We start from the raw sequence: 12,319 nt of genomic DNA on the forward strand, positions 1-12,319 counted from the left end.
GCACTTAGACTTACTGCGCTGCCTTCAAGGCAGGCTGCTCTTAGGCCCGACCTACAGCTGGACTGTGTCTGCAGCAGCTGTTTACTGGGACTTAAATGCCTCCTTCCTTCCTTCCTTCCTTCCTTCTTTGAACTAACGTCCACACTTCCTTTTGTTTTTCACATTCTTGCCATTTATCTCATTAAACGCACCTCTTCATCGTCTCTTCCTCCATCAGCCCTCTTTGTTGATGTAAATCTGCCGATCCTGCTCTCGCCCCTTTCTCTCCTGGCCTCCTACTCTCAGCCTGACGGAGTGCTCTTGGGCCCGTGTTGCTGGCAGCCGCCCAGTCTGTTGCATAACAGCACCATCGGCTCCCTGAGTCACTGCCGGGCTGAGCCGGCCTTTGCCAGGCGGCGTAGCGAGCCACCGTGCCTCCAGAAGGCGTCCTACAGCAGGAGAGCCCAGACGTGCGCGTCCTCCACACGACGGCATCCTTCATCCGTGGGGCGGAGAGATGATCTTTATCTGCCTTTGTTCACAACCCTAAAATTCAACGCATTTTAAGTGTTTTCTATGTGAAACAAAGTACAGCCTACCTGGTGTGCATTTGTATTCAGCCCCTTTAGAACCGACTTTCATAGAAATGACAGCTTTTGGGGATCGTCTCCACCAGCTTTACACCTGGAGGCTGAAATGTTTCCCCATTTCTTCTTTGCACACTTGTGGGTCGTTCTAATATGTTGTGATCCGACCCGTTCATGTTTAGTGTCGTCGGCAGGGTGTCCCCACCCTGATCTCACATGTTGCGCAGCCTCCGACAGCTTTTCCTCTGGAGCTCTCCCCACAGCATGATGCAGCCACTGCCGTATTTCACCCAGGGGATGGTGTGTTCAGGGTGACGTGCGGAGTTAGGTTTCTGTCACATAAAGCGCTCTGCATGCCAGCCAGAAAGTTAAATTTAGGTCCCGTCGGACCGGAGCACCTTCTCCCATTGGTTCCCTGTGGCCCCCTAGTAGCAAACTCAGTAAGGGGACTGCAGATCTGTGGAGTGTGGAACCAATGGCTGTGCTGTCAGCAGATTCTTCCACTTGAGTTGTGGCTTTCTGCAGCTCCCCCAGAGTTACCATGGACATCGTGCCTGCTTCTCTGATCCATGCGCTCCGTGCTCGGTGTGTGAAGGAGTTTAAATACTTCGGTCTGCTACTGTTAATGACTCTGGGATGATAAAATCCCACTGAATTTAAGCAACTCTGTAACAATTAGACCATTACTAATGTGAAAGCGGTTTAGACTAAATTTAGTTTACAGATGGCAGCTTGCTGTTTGCGGATTTATTTGGCAATTTCTGTACTAAAGCTTATTTTTTACAAACATGGCAGAAAAAACTGAAACAATTCTAGCTGCGCCAACGTTTCTCTATAGGAAATGAATCCAACAGGTCCCGTCTCTGAGAGAGGATCTCTGTTGAATGCAGGGAAAAAATAGAAAATAGAAGTGGATGAAAATGACAAATATTACTACTAGTGTCTGATCCGAGGAGCTTTGGGTGATTAACTGTTGTTGGGACAGGCCTACTGCGGAGACGGCTGGTAATCTGACGCTGGCCTTTCATGCGCTCCAGAAAAACAAGTGTCTGCAGGTTCCTAATGCACATCCATCCCTGCAGCACCTACTGGTTATACCGGCGTACATGTCAGTGAAATCATCTGCTGCGGTTCTGTTGCAGACATCCCCAAACACACGCAGGGTTTGCTGCTTTCTGCAGGCGGTGCAGAAGCTGTTACCTCTCCGTGGCTCGCCGGCCGTCGTGAGGTTCTGGAACAATCTGTTCTGACTGAAACCAGTGGGTCATTTCTGCTTAACGTCGGGAGAGCCGCGTCGGCGACGCCCCTAACCTACTTTCCCACCCGAGCATTGGGTCCCTACCGCAGCGCGCCTCTACTCCGCCGCTGTCACCTCGGTCTGGGAGCTGCTCACTTGACTCGTGTCGGAGACCAAGCAGCAGTGGGGAAACTTGCAGCAAAGTTGAAAGCCTTCAGAGAACTACATGAACACAAAAAGTAGAACGTCCCCGTCTTGATTGCACCTTTTTAATGTGCCAACAACCTCATCAGCCCAGTTGTGATTTAACGAGACCCTGAGAAGTTGGCCCGCCGGCCCCACCTGTTTCCTTTGCCCTCAGGAGACCTATTTATTTTACCAGTGTGCAGCTCACTTTGACTTCTTATTTTCCCTTCAAACCCTCAGAGCAGACCCAAGACGGAACATCATTATGACATATTTAAGTCAGACGGGAATAAATAAGTGCATTTATGAGGCCGTCTGTCAAAAACAGACACTTTGACTGAGGAACATAATGAAAGACGTGTGCATATAAGCTTAGTGGCAACTAAAGCTAGCTGAACTTGCAGCCATGAGTCAAGTGTAGTTGAGCAGACGTTACCTGACAGGACGGTCATGTCCCTCTGCACCATGCCGACCGGACTAGCGATGCATGCTCAGCAGTCCGAGTGTTCGACACCCTTCGCCGACGGAGAGGAGTCCAAAAATGCTTGCCTGCAGGAAGCAGCTGGTGTTCCACAGGTAGCTTCGCACCTCGCCCTCTCCTCTCTGGGCTGTGTCTACAAGTGTGAGCATGTCCCGGCAGAGAGGGCGTGTGTGGCGGCGCCTTTCTGCTCCCTGGGTAACAACCAGGTTCACCCGTCGGAGCTAGCCTTTCACGTTTCCTATTTCTGCCCTCGCTGGCTTGTTTGTCTAATAAGAAATACATCTAAAAAAAAAAAAAAGAACTGAAAACAAGCTGGTGCCAAGTCCAAGTAGCACAACCTCATTTACTTGCTTTCCAGTTTTCCTCTCTTTCTGTTCCCTCTGAGAAGTTATGCAATACTGCCATTTAAGACATGACCTCCCCCTTCCTTCAACTTCCCCATCCTCCTCCTCCTCCTCCTCCTCCTCCTCCTCCTCCTGCTGCTGCTCCTCCAGCCTGCCCTCCCACACTCAGACCAGCTTTTCCACCTCAGACTTCTCGACGATCGCAGTCACATTAGCATGGCGTGACCGCTATTGTTTGCTGCAGAGTGCTTCAGAGGCAGCTTTGGAACTGGGAGGACAGGAAATGTAAAACGCTTAGCAGACCAGCATGCCAACGTCGGCCTTCGCACCTTCAATGTGCGCGCTTGGATGATGAAAAACATCTGTGTCGCTCTCCATGTACACACACACACACACACACACACACACACACGTCCGTCTGCTTGATAATAAATCTCTGCTCACTCGCCCGTTACCGAGGAAGGAATCTGCCGGAGTAAACAAGCTGCTTCACTCCACGTCTGAGATAAGGCGTAGAGCAGCTTTAACATGTGGGCAGTCTGCAGGGTTTTACTGCACAGAACGGTCACCCCAAAAGTATTCACACCCCCTTTAACTTTTCCACTTTTTGTCAAATTAGAAATCCAAAACTTCCCAGTAATTTCTGGGGAATTTTTATGTCTCCAGCAGCTTTGAGATCGTTCAGACGAACTGGACAAAGAAGAGCATCTCTGCAGATCCACTTTTCAAGCCTCGCCGTCGATTTTCCAGCCAATGGATGCTGTGGCTGTGTGTTTAGGGCTGTTGTCCTGCAGGATTGCTCACACTACGCCGTTTGCGGTGACGGTGCGGCGAGTACCCACCGGCCCATCTCGGGAACAAAGATGGCCGCTGGGTAAATGGCAGGGCAACATATCCGAGGTTAGCAGAGGAAGCAAATATCCAGCTGATCTCACCTGACCAGAGCACTTCCTGCCAGGTGTTAGCCGTGTCCCTTCCTGGCTTGTAGCAGTCCTTCCTATCGCCTTTCTTTCAACAGTGAGTTTCTTCCTGCCGCTCATTAGTAAAGGCCAGACTTGTGCTTGACTAATATTTCACAGCTTAAACCTCCTTACCACGCCATCTCTGACCTGTCTGCTCTGCTCCCTGGTCTTCCTGATGTTGGTTGTTTACTGATGTCCTTCTCTAACAAACCTCGCGGGTCTTCACCGAACAGCTCTCTATAAACTGAGATTAAACGACACACACATGGACTGCATTAATTAGGAGACTGCTGAAGGGTTTCATTTAGAGAGAACCTCATGCACGGAAAAAAACATTCTGAAAGCCATACGCCTTGTTCACTTGCATTTGATGCACCGCTTTCTGTTGTTCTGCCAGATAAAATACAAATAAAGGCCGTTAACGTCGGTGGTTTTCATTCAACTAAAAAAGGATGGTGCTTGCAATGGCAGAAATGGCCGCCCGCGTTCTGAGCAGCAGCATCTTCTCTCTGGGTGAGCTGCAGGAGAGCCTGCGTCGACTTGTCTGCCTCCGACAGGCAGAGTGAAGAGTCGGGAATCGTCCAACAGCAGAAAGGGGTTGTTTCCATTCGGGAGTGGTGGCCCGAGGCTGGCGGGGAATGCCTCTTTGCGTCTGAGAGGAATATACGGTCCTGTGACAAGCAAGTCACATTCTGAAGTCTTTCCAAACAGCGGAAACATCACTTGAGCTCCTCGTCACGTAACAAACTAGTTCACCCCATCCGATTAAAGAAAAACAACAACAACAGGCAGCCAGTGCCCAGCTTGGAGCGATGGCCGACACTCGTCTATAATGCAAGGATGTGCCAGTGTCTGTATTCAGGTTACCCAGGACACCTAGAATCAATCTCTGTGATCTCTGCTTATGCAGCGGGACAGCATTGAGACTCCGCGGCAGGAGCAGATCTTTGTTATGCTAAAGACACTGAACTGGATATACTGGTGGCCTGAAAGTCCCGTGATCCTCCCGCCCTCTACTGAAACTGATGTATTCATAGCTACAAGACGCAGATACACAAGAGATGGAGATGCTGAGAGACCAGAGGCAGGGGAGTTCAAAGTGTGGGCCCTGGACTGATTGTGTGCCCCCCCCACCCCCACCCCCACCCCAATTGTAATTAAATAATGATCTGGCCGCCCAGCACAGGTGGTTGATGCAGACTATGGCCTTTTAATTTTAATTAGGGCAAAACTATTACAGACAAGTAAACACCTTCTTCCAATTGAAACAACCTGTGTCTCTTCTAGCCTCTTATTTCACAGGGACTTTAATTCTAATGCAGACCTACGTGCAACAAAATCTGCTTTTACTCCGTCTAGTACAACTGGCTAAACACAGGAAGTGCTTTTCAAAGACCCAACCCAAACAGCTGCTGTAATTGCTGAGAATAGATTCTATCCCCCCCATCGAGCCCTAAAGCATTTGCAAAAAACTACATGGTCATCTTTTAATGCAAAACCCTTTTTAGGTTCAGGATCTACAATGATTTACATATTCTGACTCATTTGTTTTATTCAAATATTGCATGCTCATATTTTGTGCAGCAAAAACAGAGCAAACGCTCTGCGGTATATTCATTCCAGACATTCCAATTCTTGAAGAAGATCAGAATGTGAAGGAGCTTTTAATTATGACTCCCTGTTTACCTGGGGTAGAAACATGCTGTTTCTCTTCGTCACTCCTCAAAATGGGAAAGACTGCCGAACATGCCCGAACACTAAAGCAGACATGTTTTGATCTTCATGAGTGAGACACTGGCTCCAGGAAAATGGCTCCTCTCCTAAATTTGCCTGTAGCTACAGGGTTCCCGCCAGCGCATTTCAGGGTAACCGTTAACGCTGAACGTTTTCAAAATGACGCTTTAATTAGTCAGTATGACACGGCTGTTTAAGAGCAACATGGAAAGGTCAGTAAAGCTCTTGAACGCGCAGCTACAAACTTCCCGAACAACATAAGCTAACGCTAGCAACACAAGCTAACCCTATTAGCATGACGGACAGCCATCTTTGGACTGAACTACACAACACTCCGCTGTGAGAATGTCTCCAGAGAAGCAGCGAAAATGACACACCAGCGTGTTTTTTCTTTAAAACTTCTCAAACATCTTTAACAAGAATCAGAGGAGGAGCTGAATCCAAAGATACAACTCTGATAAAAGTTGTTCAAACCAGAGTGAAATCATTACAAGGTGAAGTTTTAATCAATAGTTAGGAAACAAACTGTCAATCAGTCAAACTCGCCTGAATCAGCTCATCGAGCTAACTCGGCTATTCCACCAGGATTCAGTCTCTGAGCGTCGGCCTTGCAGCCTGCGGAGAGTGGAGTCCGCAGAGCGACCAGGACGCGCCTTTTAATCCGCTGCAGCAGGAGGTCGGCACACAGGAGCAAGCCAATTAGCTTCCTTCTTCTGATGACTGACCTCTGACCTCCACGTCCATGATGCAACACCCCTCCTGTTCTAGTCGTCTCTAGATGTTCTCGGAGGTCCACTAATAAAATCACAATGCCCAAAGATGCTTGTAGCATTTAACTTCTGGCCTTCAGAAAACTTTGGGGGTAGAGGAGGGGAACTTTCTGTTTCACGTTTTTCCTCATTTAACACAGTCTCTACTCTCTAAGAGTCCTCATTACCGCTAGAGGAGTAAATCAAATCATTACAGGGAGCAACAAGAAAGTTGGCCTGTGAAACCTTTGTAGAGACGTAGACTGATGGTGGCCGTTCATGTTCAGTGATAACCAGGATTTCTCTGTTTCCTTCAGACACCTCCTCAGTCTTAATGACAAGTAACAAGCTACGGTGTGCAGGCTTAGAACCAGGTTCCTAATCACCATCTGGATCACTGCGCGTGTGTTCAGGCTGGAAACAGCTCTGCAGCCAAAAACATGCAATCGGGGGTTTGTTCTTCGGAGCAGACAACACAGTAAAGCCTTATGTAGAAGACTGGGAAGTTCCCGGGTCAGAAGTAAACACACCGACAGCGCTGAAATTATCCAGACTGGCTATGATGGGGGATGTGGACGTAAAATGTTAGCACGATAAAAGTGTTCACGATAAAACAGACGATAAGCATTTTAAATACGGATGCACCGATCTGAAGATTTAGGCCGATATCGATATCTGATATTAACATTGCTGTTATGTCCAATAAGCAATATTTACCACACACACACACACATATTTCTTTTCTAAGGTAATCACATTTTTGCACCAAGTGAAAACTAAGCTAACTGAATTTTTGAATGCGAGTTAAAGTCTAGACTTAAACACTGCTTTTCATATGTCTTCTTTTCAACACTGTGGAAAACATTTAAAAAAGCCACAATCCTGGCAGCAATGCATTGTCATCACTGTTTCATGGCCAAAAAAGAGAAATAAATAAACACAACCAACCTCATCCCCTCCCCTCCTAAAACACCGGCACAAAGGGCGACTAGATGGAAATAAGCACTGATTGTTAATATCAGCTCTACTTATAGATGCATTATCTAAACAAGACAGTCGGAATATTATGATCAGATTAAGCTCAATCAGAAGGAAATTGTAATCCAAATGAGAGGTGTGGTTTATGCTGACTGATATTCCGATCAGGACGCATGTAAACGCTTGTCAAGAACCAGTTATTCCAAATGGTAGTAAACTGACCTGAGTGCGCATGTGCATCTACCGTAAAAGTGACATATTTCAGCGATGCAGAGTGGTGGAAATACATAAGGAAGCAAAACTGTCGAGGCTCCCCATACAACCTTTCTATTAGCAACTTTAAAAGAGCTCAAAATTATTATTTATTCAGTAACGTTTCATCTGTAATTAGAACCTTGTGCAAGTCCAGCCTGGGCGCTCAGAAAGACTAACCAACTAGTACACTACTGTTTTGTTTACAATTTTTTGTTGTTCAGAAAAGAAACCAGTTCTTCTTCTTCTGTGTTTTTTAAGGGGATTTGATAACTGCACATGTCACAGCGGTTCTATTCTGAAAAAGGCCAGGTACATATACACGCACATTATGTTAGGATTAATTGATTTTGTGCCCGTTTAAACTGTACAATCCGATTAGTTACATTTCAATCTGATCATGAAGTTTTGTGCATGTAAACGTAACTCATGACACAGATACTGGGAGATGATGGGGTTTCCAGACATCGTTGACTAAAGTTTGTCGTTTTGACAATAAATCAGAATCCATATCACAACAGCTTTCCTCCACAGTGGCGACAAAATGCCCATGTCTGACCATCGCTAATCAAGAATGGCTGATGACACAGTCTGTACACTTGGGCTTGCAAAATTAGACGTTTTTTTACTAAATGAAAAAATAGTGGAAAAGAAAAATTGGGAACATTCTACACTCACCGTTCTTGCGCTCCTGTATTGGCAGCAGATTTGGAGCCGGCTGCAGCGAGAGCTCCTGAAGCTCGTTGGTCACCAACTCGCTCTGAGGGCTCGGGGCAGAGGCCGACGTCCCTGGGACCTCCATAGCTCCAGCACTGGGGTCACCCCCTTTGAGGGGATCAACAGTTGCCATAGTGACAGAATATACTACAATAAAAAAAAGATTTCACAATTAGAGATGCACAGAGAGGAAAAAAACAATGGAGATTTGAAAATAAATCTGATCCAATTCTTCTGATCAGCGAATGCACCTTTTTTCCAGACATACCAGTTTGTGCTGACAACAGCAAGCTATGGTGTGGAGGTTGTTACTGAGTGAAGAAGCACTTTTCTGTATCAGTGTATATGGCTAAGTTACTCTCTTTTATTCTTTCAAAGAGTCTAATTCAATCTTTAATGGAACATGCCGGATAAGGAAATGCTAACAATCTTTTGGAAATCTGCCCTTTAAAGGCGAGGGTCAATTTACCCCACAGACTGCTGGTGCAACAGGCAGCTAGCTGCGCTGATCACCAAGACGCCAAAGAAGGTTCAAAATGTCAACTAATCACTGTGTCTTTGTTTTAAAAACACTTAGGAAATTCTGCATCATGAAATCCTGTTAGCAGAGCCGTTGTTCTCAGCCACACGCTCTGTGATGTCACTTCCCCTCCCATTATAACTACAGACTGACCACAGTTAGGCTGCTCATGGCTCCTTTATAACCGTACAACACACTGAACAACTGAACCAACTAACACACAGCAGCAAGTCACCTCAAATATTTCGTTGGACACAGCTTTTGTTTATTTAGATGTGATTTTGTGGGAGAAAGAAAACGTATCTTTGTGCGCTACAATCTAATTCTAGTTTCTAAAAGAGTAATAATAATAATTGATCTGCTTTCATTCAGAACTGTAACTTTTAGATTTTCAGTGAAAGGCTTGGCATTTGTTTTTTCTCTTCCAAATTTTTTATTTTAGTTAATTAATTTCAATGTAGACACAAAAGCTTAAATAAAATACACCTATAAGGAAAGGTACTATAAAAGTTACATTTTATTTCCAATTTAAAGGTGCAGTTTGTAAAATAAGCCTATACCTGTTGGTAGAGCTAAAAGCTAAACAGGACCACCTTAAGACTGGAGCAGCTCTAACGGTAGCCATGATGCTTATCTAGCAAAAGGCTTACAGTCACAACACACGGCACTGTGTATCTTTGGGTAGAACCCGTTTAGCTCCAGCTTTTCCGTTCTTTCATACAAACGCGGATAAAAAAAAATAAAAAATTTTAATGAAAGCTTTTCTGGATCAGCTAAAAAGCAAGAGGCTAAAACCATCAAACGGCGATACGTCACGACAACCTGGTTGTCTTTGCAAGCAAAATAGGTGTTTTTTTTCTCGGAACAGTCTAAACTTCAGGAGAAAAATGATCGGCACACAGTTCCTGGAAACGGACCGTCGATGTTCGGCTCGCCCTGAAAAACAACTTGGAGCGTGAGCTGTAGTCTAGGCACTAACTCTGCATCTTTGAGCTTTTACAGCTGGCCGTCTAACCGAGGATGACAGAAACAAGGACAGCTAGCCTTAGAAATGAAATGGTGGTAAATTACCTATTAAAAAAGCTACCAAAGAGGCGTGTTGTGCGCAGTTAACAAGCAAGACAGCCTGTAAGAAAGCGCATTAAGGAAACAAGCAGCACCTCTCAGGACCAATCAGCAGATTCCACGTTTCATCAAGTCACTACCGCAAGATCAGGCACCAAAGTGTTTCTATCGGGCTTGGCTCATAGATCCACACAAAGTACCAATGGTTTTCAGGATCTTTTACAAATAAAAACCTGAAAATTACAGCACACAACAAACTCTGCTTTACTCCATAACAAAAAAAATCTGCTTTCAGAAACAACAAAAACTAGTAGATCCGGCCCGGATCAGGGTCCAAGCTGAAGGAAAGCCCCATGAAGTCGTGTTTGCAGGCTGCCACAAGCCATGGCAGCTCGGACTGAGACTGAAAAATCAAACTTTATGGCTCATCCACGCAAAACTGGAACTGTGACACTGCCCTTCAATGAAAACACCGTCCCCCGCAGAGAAACACGGAGGTGGCAGCCTCGTGCTGCCGGGACGCTTTTCTCCAAGCTGGGGGACAGTGAAGCTGGGCGATGTGGATGGGAAGATGGAAAACCTGGGAGAGGCTGAACCTCTGTCTCTGGTGGAGGTTTCTCTCCCACCGGGTCAACAACTCTGAACATCGAGCTGCAGGGGAATCATGACTTAGATTTAGCTGAAAACCTAATCGTTGGTTAGAACGGCCTAGTCAAAGTTCAGACCCAAGACCAAAAAAGCCCCAACGTGTTGTAGTGGTGGGGTGTTCAATACAAAGGAAGCACGTTTTGTCTCATTTCTATTTGTACAAAACCTCAAACTGCGCATCATTTTCCGTCCACTTTACAATTATGAGCTACATTCTGCTGATCTGTCTCGTAAAAAGCTACTAAAATATACAGAAGGGTGGTGGCTCCAACATGACACACTGCAAAAATAAATAAAGAAATAAAAATAATTGATAGACAAGAGTATTTTTTTTTTTTGCAACTCGCTGGCACCTCCCAGCTCTGTTCTGTTACAGTAACTCACATGCAAAAAAAAAAAAAAAAATTGGGTGGCATAACCTTAAAGGTGACATAACAGCAAACAGGTTTGAGATAGCATTTCTATTTTCTTTTTACCAGAAGGTTCTCAGCTAAGATGTCTCGCACACTGTACACAGGTGGCGTCACGCAAAACAACGTGTGATGACACGCAAAAAGGTGTCAGTGTGCCAGGAAGCTTTATGTGTCAGTGCGTCTTTAACACGGGCAACCACCTGGACAGAGGGTTAGTTAACCCGCGTTAAGGTGATCTGTCAGAGAGGCTGGGCGTAGCATCAGGCAGACCGACCCCCACACACCCACCCAGGAGGGGCTGTTGTCTGAACACGCTTTGGTGCAAAGCGATGAAGAAAGAGACCCGCATTCCTCTCCGCACACGCCCACACTAGCCTCTCTGAAATGCGCCACGGTCACGCCGGGAGAGGAGAACGCACGTCCCGACAGCTTCGCTTCGCTTCTCTGAAGGCCAATCGCAGGAAAAAGGAAGAAGAAGAAAAAAAAATCCCCACGAATCACACAACGTGTGCCCTTTTTCCCTTGGATCAACAGATCAGCAGTCGCTCTGGCTGCTTACCTGCGTTACGAAAGACTCAGGAGGGGCTTCTCCATTTCAGCAGCACGGGGCGTCCATCCGATTTGCTGCAGAAATTAGGGGAGAGAAGATGCACTTTTAATACCAGTTTAGTTTTTATTTACAAAAAAAAGAAAAGAAAAAACAATCCGCGCACACTGACTGCGGATTGTGACGGTGCCGTGCTGCGGGATCGGGAGCAGAGAGGCCATGCTTGTGCGGAGAAAAGCTCCTTGTGTGCTTAAGAAGTGTCTTTAAAAAAAAAAAACAACAACAACCGTGACAACTGTTGGCCCCGGGAGGCCTCAGCGCAGATGTCAGCTGTCACTACCCAAAACACACACACACACACACACACACACACACACTCACACAGGCTAAGCTATTGTTAGCTAGTCTGGGTGGGAGTTCGCCCAAACACGCCAAACACACGCTGAAGTGAAACAACACACCGACATGCAACAACAGAACCGGTCAGGTCTGCGTGGCTGCAGACAGACACTCCGACCTAGCAAAGCCAGCTAGCGCACCCTGCCTGGTAAACAGACGTCCCCGCTAGCCGCCAGCTACACCGCGTCCCCGTGTCCCTCCGCCGCGTGCCCCCCTCCTCCTCCCCATACACAGCAGCCTGACACCCGGGCGGTCAGCACAGACCATTTCTACCCGCGCTTACTTTGTCGCGTTTGCCACTTCTGCGCCGAGGGTGAGTGTAAACAGCTTCAGCATCACAGCGCTACTTCCGAGTCACAAAGGAAACTTTAACCGGAAAACCCTCCTCTGCGTGGGACGCGACGACCCACTTCCTGTCGCCGCGTGGTTCCCACGGGTTCACACGGGCTCCATGGCAACAGCGGCTGTGCGATTTTGGACGCAACGCCTTCCTCCGTGAAAGATGCGCAATGATTCACTGG

General features: G+C 46.7%; 1 protein-coding gene across 5 annotated transcripts in view; it reads right to left on the reverse strand.

Annotated features, from left to right (window-relative positions):
• mrtfab (myocardin related transcription factor Ab) overlaps positions 1-12,319 on the reverse strand; it is a 51,762-nt gene extending 39,443 nt beyond the window's left edge. For 2 of the 5 annotated variants that reach the window (XM_012869255.3, XM_012869253.3), the window contains exons 1-3: positions 12,082-12,319; positions 11,412-11,476; positions 8,168-8,353 (exon numbers count right to left, since the gene is read on the reverse strand). In XM_012869255.3, the coding sequence (XP_012724709.2) occupies positions 8,168-8,339 (172 nt within the window). In that variant the 5' untranslated portion in view covers positions 8,340-8,353; positions 11,412-11,476; positions 12,082-12,319. Of the gene's footprint in view, positions 1-2,425; positions 2,717-3,908; positions 4,429-8,167; positions 8,354-11,411; positions 11,477-12,081 lie in introns of those variants that run through there. The other 3 variants (XM_036142470.1, XM_036142471.1, XM_036142467.1) reach the window with 3 other exon arrangements.

The sequence above is a fragment of the Fundulus heteroclitus genome, chromosome 10 (assembly GCF_011125445.2).
Source record: "Fundulus heteroclitus isolate FHET01 chromosome 10, MU-UCD_Fhet_4.1, whole genome shotgun sequence".
Lineage (NCBI taxonomy): Eukaryota > Metazoa > Chordata > Actinopteri > Cyprinodontiformes > Fundulidae > Fundulus > Fundulus heteroclitus.